Here is a 13,477-nt window from a genome sequence, read left to right as displayed (position 1 = left end):
AATCTCGGTAATCGCTGAACTCAGATCTGATAACTTTGCGATATCACGAACGAGCGATGATTTAGCATGCGACTAGCATTCGAAGAAAACGGCGACATGTTTTATTTCAGTGGCACTGTTTTCTTATATTCTTAGAATGCACGTGATATGGCGAGCAAATAACATTAGGAAAATATCTTTTTATCGAGATTTCCATCACGATTGTGGAATCAGGGAACAGAGAGAATAACCATGGCGATATTTCATCATACGCTTCCGTGAATGTTCCGACTCACCGTTCAAGAATGCAGACTTGCAAACAGTATTCCAGCGTAAGAAATTCAGTTCTAATGTAACGTTAAACAGTGTGCAAATGCGTTTCTATCAAACGTGGTAATTCAATATATAAAAGTATTCTACGAACTTTAGAATATGTATTTTGAACAACTACATTGGAATAATACATGCTGTCTATAGGTAAAAACGCTTGAAATTTTCATCGAAGTAATATATAGTGGAAACAGGACTTAAAGGACCAGGTGTAATTTGTTTCCTAGCGCATTATTTTCAGCTGCCCGGCAACCCTGTTCCAAACGCCCACGATTCCGAACAATAAAACGAGTAGGGACTGGTGGAGACAAAGCGAGTGAAACCAAAGTGTTTTCTGCGTTATACCAACTCTTTTGCGTAGATAGTTTCTTTGATGCACAGCAATCGAGCCAAGCTTTGTAAATACACTTTACGTTCGACGTGTATTAATTTAACTCTCTGTAACTCGAAAGCTATACACGCTTATATGTTTACCTTCTTTTTCATTTCAATTTATTTGCTTAACAATTGCAAAATTGTTGTATTTTAATAACGTGCTATTATATTGGAGCTGACTCTTCAGTGGCTAATAAATAAAGAAATCAACAGAATAAAAAGTAGAAATTTGATTGAAATTGGCGTTTGAATAAAAAGATAGAAAACAAAATTTTTTATTATACTCATCATATCGGGTACTACGTCCAAACATATTCATCGGAACGTTTATCTCAGAAACCAACATCATCCAAGCTAACGACGTGTACGATTCCTTTATGTACATCGTCTATAACGTGATTATCCTATAAGTTATCTCGACTGTTCCTTATGCAACGATTTCGTGCAGTTGAAAGGAGCAAGAAATCTAGAAAATTACATGTGTCGCCTATAACGTGATTACAAGTTTTCTCAAATATTCCTTATGCAATGGTTGCGTGCAAATGAAAAGAGCGAGAAATCTAACCGGTATTCGTCGACTTATTACGTGTGCACTAGTCGACGGAATATCAGATGCGTTTATTGGTGAAGAAACTTTAGATTTGCAAATGTTAGATCCATTGGAAGCCAATAAAAGGCAGCTGGCTGGTTTCCTTGAGCCGATACGCGGTAAATGGCTCTTCCCTGCATAAACATGCGCCAATATTATGCATTTTGGTATGATCAAAGTAAAGTAATATATAAAACGAGTGTGATTACCTTATCACTAGCGTAGTGAGTATTCTGTCACGTTGATTAGTACGACGAGATTCATAGGATAACGTAGAAATATTCAGGAATTTTCAATGTAACTAAAACGAAAACAAAACAAAAAAAAGCAGAAAGAACTACGATATTATAATAATAAATATATAAATGTAATCTACGTATACATAAAAGACAAACTATGTATGTATGTATGGCAAATTTAGCATGAATATTCTTCGACATCATGGAAATATCAAATAATTCCTAAAGCTCATCTTACGCCCGAGCAATTTATTGTGTAGTAGTTTAATAATTTTCAATGATTTTAAGAGAGAATACGTGAAGAATCAATTTTCCTCGTACGATAGTGTGGCTGTTTTCTGGATGATCTTAAAATTTGTTGTTTATAATATTAACTTAAAAAAAACAGGAAGTAAATTTGGACAAGTAAGGATTTAAAGAAAGGTATAAATATTTAAAAAAATAATTCTATGAAGATTTAGCTCGTCAAAAAGAGATTGAAAATCTCAAAATTCTAGGATTCAAAAGATTCACCCCTTCAGAAGCCCGAACAACGACGCATACACGCAGCTAATATAATATAAACTATAATTTTTTTTTATTTATTTATTTATTTACATTTTACCATTTGTCCAGTAGGGCATTTGGTAAAATATTATAGCTTAGTGATATAGTAATATAGCATGTGGATGGCTACCCTCAGTGGGATACCATCTTCGAATTTGATTGATTTATTTCTTTAGTGTGGTGAGTGTTTGTATGTCAGGTTAAATAAACTATAATTGATTGAATTGCAACATAAATTGCTTTTGTTTTTATATTCATTAGTACACGTGTAATATATTTGTAAAAACAGGACGATTTTGTATTACAACGTACAAACCAAGACATAATGTTATTATGTTATCATATTTTATTATATATATTATATTTTATTTAAAAACTGGATAAATTCGCATTATGGTTAGGGTTAAGGGCGTGAAACGAATCCTCATTTGGACTACACATTGTTGCTATGCAATGGAGAAGACATTGACTAGTGCGAATACGATTATTACAGAATTTGATAAGTAATCGCGGTAATCAGATACTCGAGAAGCTAATGACAATGATCCTAGGTCCAACAACGAATCCGCGGTCAACGGGGTAACAGAATGCGCCTTCTTCCAAAGCCCAAGTCGTACTCGATTTGCTTGGCTACGGTGGAAGCATAACTAAACTAACTCTTTGCTAAAACGTGGAATATCCACCGAGCGTAAAGACACTAAGTAACTCGCCAATACGACCTCACGAGAGAATGACTTTCTGTCGCGATCATGCTGCAGAGGAAAACTATGATGGGTTGTGTCTAAGGACACGAGATCATTCGGATTCGTCGGGGATAGCCTTCGTTCAGAAAGCGAGGGAAATTGACGTTGCTGTTAATTGGTCAATTTCCATGTTGGTGGCTAGAAAAGGATGCTAACCGCCCTCGAGGGAAAGCTGCTAGCGGAAGCGTTGTTCGTGAAAAAGATAGATTTCTCCGACCTTCCCATAGTTGGGACAAAGACTGCTTGTCCGTTTGAAGAACCTTAATCCTAAATCCTAAACCAAAATCCTAAGATTTCTATCGGGTCCTCAGGCTAGCTGAACCTGTGCTGTGTAGGTGCATCGACATCTGGTAATCATTTTGCCCGAAGGAACCGTTGGAACCGAAGCTCATTGTCATAAATCTCAAATAAATACGAATTGGATAGAATGACGGCAATTGTTTAATTACGGCTATAGACTTTAATTACAATTTTACGGATTTTCCCGAAGTTCCAAGGGGAAGGCTCCGGTGTCCTTTTATCTCCGATAAATATATAAAAATTTATGCACAAAATTTTATATAAAAAATTTCATATTCATTTTGAAGATTAAGCTATATTTTAGTATGAGAATTTGTCTATAATAAAATACTATATTTCCTACAATATTATCATCAAGATATGGTAATATTTTAATTCTTATGATTCTTTTGTTTATTATTGCGAATGTTTATATCATAAACATACGCAAATCAAATGAAATGTTTTATCGGGAAATTAAAATATCCAAGATTACAAAATTACTCGAATTGAATGATTTCATAAAAATAACGATAAAAGGATCGATTTCAAAAAAACAACAATGGTTACGTGTATCGTGTAACAACGATTCTTAGATGGAAATATCCTCGAAGAATTCGAGCCACGCCAACGCGTGTGTTTGTTTCATTGACATTTACTTTCGCCATCGATTTACCAGTAATATCGGCCAATGTGACAGTGTCAATGTGCTCGACGGTGTCAAATGTGAGTATATCTACGTCGCACCAGGTTGGACTGATTATGTTCCAGGAAGTGATTGAGACGTGAAGAATTACTACAAATGATTATGCCCGGTGTCATCGGCGTAAAGTGAAAGTACCTATCGTGTATGTTTCATATTACGATATAACCTTGAAGATGACGACCGCGATAAATAACCTCTTACGGTGTATCGATTTTTCTCACTGTCGCACACTTAACGCTCTCCTTCGTCGATTATTTGGAGATATTTGTCACATAACCAATGTATAATCAGATATTTGTAGCTTATTTTCTTTCACATAACAAGCTACAGTGAAAATTGAATATTTCTTAAGATGAGATTTAACAAAATAGAAGTATATTAAGAGATACAATGATTATAAATTGTAAACAAATAGAAAGGTGTAAGTCATAAAATGGTAATAATAATAATAATAGAAACACTAACTTCAATTCACGACGATCACCTCTGAAGTCCTCTGGAATGAGGGTATGCGTGACCTTGTTGATCTTTCTGGGCAAGAGTTTATTTACGTTGAACTTGAACTCCATCTCGACAGGTTTTTCACTGCGATTTCCACGTCGCAAAATACGTTCAACGAACGGGTCCTTAACCTTTCGACGCTGCTGTCACTTTACCCGATCTACCACCTTCCAGTTTTTTTTCGAAACTGTCTCGAACGATTCTCCTGAATATGGCGGTCAATGGCATCCACCGAGCCAACTTCACTGCATCTTTTCCGGGGGAATTACGATATTATAACTTGTGCTCATCAAAATTGTTCATGTTACACCAATAGCTTTTCTTGATTACCAAACTATTCGATTGTTTGTTATGTGTCACTCTCGTTGTCGCACGACGTCTCTTGTTGTCACGTGGTTCTATTCTCTATAATGACTTCTATATTTGTTTCTTAATATTTCTGTGTTCTTAATGTCGCGTTTCTTGATGTTTTGTTTATAGTAAAACTTGTTTATTACGCTTCTGACGACTTGAAAATAACCAGTTTCCTTGACACGATGACGAATACTTTACATCAGACCACAAACGTTTCCTCGAATCGATCAGTTCTACACGGACGTTGGACTTACTTCGCAATTCGTAACCAACTGATATCCATAGCTGCTGCGACGTCGCTTTTTCACTACACGACTAATAATGAGTAAGTTGCAAGAGAAGTTAGGTGATATGCTGTGGTATCGTTGACGATGTGACAGCTAACCGCGTCGAAGAAACACATCGAAATGGCTGGACTCTTTTGGATAGTTGAATAACTTCGGTGAATTATCGTACGGCTAAGATATTCAATGGTGTAATTAAGAAGAGAAATTTAATAATCACACGACGTTTCACCTGACGAATCGGTGGAAGTCTCACAGTTTACTGGCCAGCGGTACGTTCAATTTTTTCCTGAAAGCCGCGAGTCGCGCCGAGATGCGCACGCACCTGAGAGCCGCGAAGCATGACGATATTTCACTGCGCATGCGTAATATTCTTCTTTTTCGTAAAAATCATCAGAAAATTGTTTACTATATTAACGTGATAAAGTAATAATAATTAATGATATCCTTTTATTATAAATATATAATTAAATATGTTAGGAATGGTGAGTTTCGTTTAATATGTATAACCATGTATATATTAATTATACTATATTTTTTAGATGATATAATCATCATGCAAAATATGGTATTATGTAACATATCTGCTATCTTACGTTTGTACTTCCATAATTAACTCAATGTTATCCGATCAAATTCTGTTTATTCTAATTTCATTGTTATTTTGTAACATGTTTCTCCTTATGAACACTAGATGTCGTTAAAACACCTTCATTTTATAGCTTGGAGAGATGTGAGACAGATTGCAGGCTTCAGGCGAAAAGCGATGGATCGATGAAAAGCTACTCTTTGTTTTTATAAAAATCAAATATTGAAATAAACACATATAAAATAAATTATTCATGAGGAGTGCTTAAAATAAAAATGGCGATGATATAGTTTAAAATTTAGAAATAAAGAATTTACATCAGATATTGAATAAATTTATCTCGATGAAATTAATAGTCGACGGAAACCTTTGATCTGTAGTATTTAATGTTAATTTATATCAGATGTTGAACAAATTTATCTCGAATAAAATTAATGGACGATGAAAACCTTCAATTCGTAGTATTTAATGTTAACGCGTTATTAACCGGTCACGAATAAACACACGTTTGTACATTCATGCACAAACATTGTCACGAATAAACTTATCCTTTTATGCACAAGACTTTACTTATTAGATTTATACAAGATAGTCAGTGGCACACGTCAAGTTTAGCATAAAATAACCGGTATGGTTAAAAAAATGCTTTTAGTAGAAGATAAACATATAGATAAACGCGCTTACTAATCCGCTAAGGTAATCTAAAATTTGCGCGCGCATTTATGGTGGTTCTCATGGTGGCAGCCATATTAGGAAATTATATACCTAGTCTATCCAATATGATGTCATAAAGTAAATAAATTTGGAAATCAAAATACTTAACTCAACAGCGTTAGAGGAATATAGAAGCTTAAGTTGAGAAATCAAATTCCATGAAATGTAAAACTAAAATAAAAATTCCTTGATGTAATTTTGAATAGAATGATCCAATATCGTAAACATAGAACAACACCATAGAGGTAATTGTAAACGCAAAGATTAGTATGTATGTTCCCTGTTTATGACATTACAATTATTTCATAATTTTAATTGATTACTTGTAATAATGTTAATTTGTAAGTTTTTATTTTCTATAGCAAAGACTGTCTATCGTGTACAACAAAGTAAAATATACTAAACACAAATTGCAAGGATAATTGCAATTAGAATAATTGGCAATCGTCCAACTTAGAAATACGTACGTATGTATATCGTAAATCACAAATAATTATATTCGACATCTGATTTGTATTTGCAGAAGATCGTTAAGGCGGGAGAATTTCAAAGTAAATAAACGCGTAACAGTATTTGTAAACCATTCTATTTCAAGGTTTTCGTATACCACCATCATCTTATATAAATTTGCTTTATAGAAACCATATGAAACCCTACATTAGGTCCAAAAATAAAGTACTGTCTATTAGTAGAATAAAGCAGTTTCTGCTTAGGTAATTTTTATTATTGATCGATTATCACTAGTTTTATATAACAACAAAAGTTCCTTTACCTATTATTAATAGATTCCGTCACGTAATAAACGACTTATTAATTACAGTGATGATACACGCCTATATAACAATATGATAACTTATTCATCCGAAAAAGTTTTCGAGGTTCCTTCCTCTCGACTCGACCCTGACAGGAAGGATGCGCGTAAAGTATCATCTTCGGTGCTCGGTGCTCGCCTCTCAGAAGTTGAGCGAGAAAAAAAATGTTTTATAAAGCAGGCCTGCACATATCAGCGATACGTGATTTGTTTGTGAACTGCTTGTTAATAGACCCCGTAAACACATCACACTTCGTATTCCATTACACCTATATAAACCACTACTATTCATCGGCGAGGGTTTAGTTGGCCGATTACTTTAATCGTGTAGTGAGTGTAGTATGTGAAGAGCGATTCGTTTTATTTCATGTTACAAAGGATTATGATATTCCTATGGTGTTCTTAGAGGTGAGCGAAAAATAGTTTTTAAAATCATCATAAAAATGTTTATCACGATGTGATAAACTTAATGAATGTAATAAATAGACAACGGATATTTGTGCAAATCAATACTTTTACGAACCCTATTAAAGAAATGAAATGTAAGCAGGAATTTACTTGAATACACATAACAAATACTCTTCTGCAGATATTTTATATACTTCTGCATTTTCAAATCGTCTGTAACTGCATAAAAATCCGCGCTCTATTTACTAATACAGGAGTATCAGCATCGATTAAAATAAATGAATATGTATTGTAATCGTGTCTATTTATTGTTGTGTAAATAAATTTCAATGGAATCTTACATGTCATCGGTAAGAGTAAGGAGTGTTTCGACCATGTGCGTTCCCCTGATTCTACTGGAATTTCATATTATGTACTTAATAAGAATGTGTCTTTTCATATGACGCGGTAGCGAAGAAGTACAAAGAATCGACGTATTGATAAAACCAATAACTTTACATAGCTAACGAGATAATGACATAATGCATACGTAGGTAAAAAGAAAATATATTTGTAGGGATGAAATTAAAAGTTTACGCGACTTACGATGCAAGGTATGACGTATTCAAAATACATTATGGACTTTGAGCAAATCTTGAGTGATCCAGGAATCTGGTGGGAGCAGATGCTTAAATAGGATACGCCGGAGTTCCATGTTGCAGTCTCAAACACACATTTTCTCAAAAAGTATTTCACTGCATCGATAATATAAGAAATTATACATCTAAAACAATATGGTCGTTACAGCTCAACAAATAGTAAGTGACGACAAGTATATTCTGTTATCGAGTTTAGTGATTAAAATTCCGTGAAGTTCGGTTTTGCGCAAGTTAGTTGTAAGGAAACGTACGGAATACGGTTTTGTGCTGCGAATACTTACGCGTATTTTCAATTATTCATTCAGTTACTCATTGTTACTATTATCGTTATAATAAGAATGCGAATCGTTATACAGATTCGTACTTTCACTAACACAAATAGGAACGCAGGACCAAAGAAAGAAACGAAAAAATTCACCTGCTGAATATTATTTTCCGCGCTTTTACATTTTGTACGAATCCACCTGTTGAGTACTACTTTATGTACTTTTGCATTTTGCAACAGCCTTGTGTATTCTTTTACCCTCGAGTTTTCTAAGTACATAAAAATAAGTACATAAAAATCTGTAGTCTAGTTATTATTATCGTAATTTATTTCTGATCGCAGTAGCTTATTTTTTGTTGTCATACATTGTTATTCGACTGGCATGTGCACGTAGACAATAACACGTTTCTATGAACCAATTAATAGAAGATCCAGCTTGAATAGTCAATGAACGTGATAAAATAACTGAACAGATGTCTGTATTAAACGGTTTTCAAATGAGCATGTGTAACTCTCATCGTTTTATAATTTTAATCCTTAAGATACGAAAAATCAACGATGCACGTTGACAAGTTTATTAATATAAAAAAAAGATATAATATCTTAAAATGACTGAATGTCAAACTAATCGTAGTCTATGATCACTGATACAATGCTTTATGTTAACTTGAAAATATTTTAGCCTGTCACTGACCAGATAGTTAGGCAAAACATATTTTAGAATAGAGCAAATGCATATACAGTTACAAGCATATTGCAAGACGATGCCTGACACGTTCGCTAAGAAGTTAGTTTCTTTTTCACTTTGACAGTCGAAAATAGATTAACTACGGTGTGAAAATATAATAGGTGCAACATTTTAAAAATAGCTGGTACGTCACTTTTATTTTGAAAAGTGGCGAAAATAATGTTAAAAGAAAATATAAACATTAAATATTGAATATACTTTACACTTAAATGAATCTTTAGTTTCGATTTTAAACTTGAACTTTATAAGGATTAACTTGTTACAGAAGTTAATAATAGAATGCGCGCTTTTTTTTTTGTTTCACTAGTGGGAGCATACACCGGGTGAGGCGTGGATATACCTCGTCATTTTGACCAGCATTTATATTTTATACATACTGAAAAATTATATCAGATGTGTCATTCATGTTTCTCGACTAAACGGCCCGAAAGCTGTACCGATTATTGGAAACGTAAACGTTGCTCTTGAAGAAAATTGTAAGTCACTAATACTCGGTTTAAACGAATTTTGAGAGATTAATAAATTAACGTAGAAGATAAATTTGCTAAATAAATGATCAAAGTAAATAAAGTACAAAATATGTTTATTAAGTTAATGATAAAAATATTAAATTAAATTGTTATGTAAATTTCAGTCCTTTATAGATTAGCCAATGAAAGTAAAATTTATGGACGTTTTGTTAAAGTATGGGTGACAATATTGCCATACGTGGTGCTTCTGGAGCCAGAAGATATCCAAATGGTGCTCGGTAGTACGAAGCACACGCGCAAGGTATTTTTCTACAAATTGCTAGATAATTTCCTTGGGAAAGGTTTGATTACAAGGGACATGGAAACCTGGCGGGTCCATCGAAAAATTTTACAACCTGCTTTTCATCTTCATATTCTCGAGAAATTTACGAATATCTTCGCGGAGCACGCAGATAGCCTGATGAAAAAGTTTCTTGAAAAGAAGGACCAAGAAATCAATATTACTACTTTCATTAATGATTCCGTTTACAATATCTTGAGTGGTAAGTAAAGACGTGTTTAATGTTAAATTATAAATGAAGACGTTAAGTGATGCGAAAATATAAATTAATTCTTTCTCCATAAATTTCATAAATAACTGTTTACTTATCTCTTCCTTTCGACGTCTTTTGTAAATTGTAAATATATTTTATAATTACAATTAATATATAAAAATATATAATATAAATATATAAAATTTGAAATTATAAATATTCCATTTTTTTATCAAACATACTATTACAGACGATATCTTCTCTTCCATTTCATATGCCATAATTATGTTCCTGATAAGGTTTACTAATAATTAATAATTACAAGGGCTATCGTATTATTTCGTATTCAAATGAAACGTACATATTTTACATTATTCACGATCATTAATCTTTTGTCATATACTTTGTTATTTGCAAGTAATTATACAGAAGCATAAAATTTGTACTTGGAAAAGGTGATACTTTGTGAGGTCGTCTATAAATTATGTCTTATTCAATTTGCATAATTCCATGCAAGTGCATTTTGCGCATAAGTTGCACAGCCAATAATCTCTTAGTGGAAACATTCGTATCCTTTTGGAAAATATCGTGAATAATTCGCAAAACTTTTATTTATTTTATATCAAATATTCAGTAATACTTTTTTACGATCATACAGTGATAATATATGGCAAAATCATTTAAATTAAAAAATCGCTAATATATTATGGTCTATTATTAAAATTCTACTAGACTCTTAAAATATTGCACAACATGTAAAATACTAAAACATTGTCATATATATTAATATTATCCGACCTGCTATACTTGTTGGTATATTGCTGAAAAGATTTTTATTGTTAATAGCGTTGACAAACTTTTTATTCGATGTGCAAACAAAATGCAAATTTCTTTACCTGAAAAGCAGATGTCTGGCGAACTTCTCAATATCAATTAACATATGAAATAAATTTTAAGTTAATCCAGTATCCAGAGTTAGCGAACGAGTCATAAGTTTTCATTGAAAAGCTTCTTACTGCTGTACAAATATTTTTGAGCGTATATGTATTTTGAACGTTGCGTTTTATTTCTTGGAATGACCCTGTAATATTTGAAGTAATTATTAACTGTTTGCAGAAACAGTTTTGGGAATAAACCAAAGGACCAGCGAAATGGACGATCTGCCTTTCCGAAAGTGAGAATCGAAGATGCATGTTTTTATATTTTTCCAACGCTAGAACATACGATAATCTTTGTTAGCAATTAGCGATAGAGACAAATAATGTAGTATGTCTGAATTTTCGTTCCAGGGGACAAATTATGCTTCTATACCGAATGATGAGGCCTTGGCTATTAATGGAATGGATTTACCGATTAACGAAGTATGGTAGGGAAGAGCAAAAACAACGAAACGAGTTATTCGATACTTGTTTTAAAATGATGAAAGAAAAACGCGAGCTTTTACGAAATAAAAAGTGTGAACCTGATGATCAGACAGAAGAGACAAGAAAAATGTCTTTGCTGGAATACATGGTGGAAATAAACGAAAAACATCCTTGCTTCTCCGATAAAGACATCGTCGAAGAATGTTGCACGTTTATGTTAGCTGGGCAGGATTCGGTTGGCACCGCGACTGCGATGACGCTCTTTCTTTTAGCCAACAATCCTGAATGGCAGGAAAAATGCATAGAAGAACTCGACCGAATTTTCGACGGAAATCCAAAATTGCCTACGATAAACGATCTGAAAGATATGAAATGTTTAGAGATGTGCATCAAAGAATCATTGAGATTATATCCTAGTGTACCGATGATAGCCAGGAAACTAGGCGAAGATGTGAAAATCGGTATAACCTGAATCTTTTTTCTTTATATAAAATTGAAGAGTTTTCTGAAATGACGATCTATGACCCTACGATACCTTCTACTCAAATAGTTGAATCATTATGAAACTTTTATTTATTTTGTAAATGATAGAAAGAAACAAAGTTGAAGCATAGCTAAGATTAACAAAACTTCCAACGCAATTTAGTCAGTTCATTATTTTGTCTTAGAAGCTCTTTTTCCAGAAAATTTCTTCAATTATTACGCTTAATTTAAACGATACAAAGCTATCTCCTCACCGATCTCAATGTTCTTAGAATGTGTTGTTGTAAATGTTAAGGTCCTCACTATGAACAACTTTTTTCTCAAAAATATGTTTCTTTGGTATCATATGCCTCATGAATTTTAACGCGATCTTTTTTAGCTTTCACAGTGATGTATAAATAACCAATGAAAAAAAAAAAACAATAAAAATTCCAGTCACTAAATTCCAAATGGAAGTAGGAAAACAGTAAATAGGGTTAAGCTATTTAAGTGGTGGCGCTCGCGTAGGAAACACGGTTATAATTTGGACGTGCACTCGCATACATACACTATAATTATAATATCTAACATACAATTTTTTATAAAATATAGGAAGAGGGTACACATAAACATGTTTTAATATATAACTTGAAAATTAAGACCGAGCACCCATTGTATGTATAGGAAAAAGTTGTTCGGAATGATGATTCACATATTCATAATCGAAATCGGTGAGAAGATGCCTATATGACAGTTTCACTATTATTAGTAATATAAAACGTCTTTACAAAATTTGAAATTACTGTATAACATCAATGCGCATTTTAGGAAAATATGTAATACCAACGGGTTGTAGCGTGTTAATATCCCCATACGCCACTCATCGTTTGCCGCATCATTTTCCAGACCCTGAAGCATTTAAACCTGAGCGTTTCGATGCAGAAAATTCCGAAAAGAGGCATCCTTACGCTCATATACCTTTCAGTGCTGGTCCAAGGAATTGCATCGGTATGAAACAGCTTTTTAAAAAACTGGCGTTACTATAAATTTTAATACTTTTTATTTAACTAAATCATTTATTCGTTCAGGTTATAAGTTTGCAATGCTCGAAATGAAATCCATGATTTGCGCAATTCTTAGAAGATGCAGATTACAATCGGTCCCTGGAAAAGAGGTGATACGACCGAAATTTAGAATGACAATCAGAGCGCAAGGAGGGCTTTGGGTAAAAGTTATTGTACGCGATGAGACGCCAAAAAATGTTGTGATATAAGTGTAAATTATTGTTTTAATATATTTAATTGTGTAACAATCAGTATATCAATTAAAGAGGCCTTTTTTAAATTTTGAATAATTTGACGAAATAATGACATTAAAATCATCCTTTAATGATACAAAAGCCTACCATAAAAGTCATTTACATTTTTATTTAAAGATTGAATATGTAAAAGAAGTAAAAATATGAACAAATATTTAATAAGTGTTAGGTAAATAATTTTTTATGAATCATATGTATGTATTTTATTTAGATATACGTTGAATAAAAATGA

General features: G+C 33.0%; 2 protein-coding genes across 5 annotated transcripts in view; one reads left to right on the top strand and one right to left on the bottom strand.

Annotated features, from left to right (window-relative positions):
- LOC117159463 (alpha-tubulin N-acetyltransferase) overlaps positions 1-5,218 on the bottom strand; it is a 29,625-nt gene extending 24,407 nt beyond the window's left edge. For both annotated transcript variants that reach the window (XM_033339324.2, XM_033339321.2), the window contains exon 1: positions 4,252-5,218. In XM_033339324.2, coding sequence (XP_033195215.1) covers positions 4,252-4,355 — 104 coding nt within the window. In that variant the 5' untranslated portion in view covers positions 4,356-5,218. The remainder of the gene's footprint in view (positions 1-4,251) is intronic.
- Positions 5,219-7,209: 1,991 nt separating this feature from the next.
- Cyp4aa1 (Probable cytochrome P450 4aa1) lies at positions 7,210-13,326 on the top strand. Of its 3 annotated transcripts, none has more exons than XM_076622790.1 (8): positions 7,210-7,447; positions 8,004-8,244; positions 9,406-9,574; positions 9,784-10,110; positions 11,218-11,275; positions 11,391-11,926; positions 12,756-12,935; positions 13,016-13,326. In XM_076622790.1, exons 2-8 carry the CDS (start codon positions 8,221-8,223, stop codon positions 13,198-13,200), a joined length of 1,479 nt encoding a protein of 492 aa, XP_076478905.1. In that variant the 5' UTR covers positions 7,210-7,447; positions 8,004-8,220; the 3' UTR covers positions 13,201-13,326. The 3 variants fall into 3 exon arrangements, with proteins under 3 accessions (XP_076478905.1, XP_033195203.2, XP_076478901.1); XM_076622786.1 differs by having other exon boundaries at positions 7,217-7,447; positions 9,733-10,110; XM_033339312.2 differs by lacking the exon at positions 8,004-8,244 and having other exon boundaries at positions 7,211-7,447; positions 9,733-10,110.
- The last annotated feature ends 151 nt before the right edge of the window (positions 13,327-13,477 follow it).

Source organism: Bombus vancouverensis, chromosome 1, assembly GCF_051014615.1.
Source record: "Bombus vancouverensis nearcticus chromosome 1, iyBomVanc1_principal, whole genome shotgun sequence".
Taxonomy (NCBI): Eukaryota; Metazoa; Arthropoda; class Insecta; order Hymenoptera; family Apidae; genus Bombus; species Bombus vancouverensis.
Note: the sequence above shows the minus strand (reverse complement) of the source record. Positions and strands in the feature narration are given on the sequence as shown.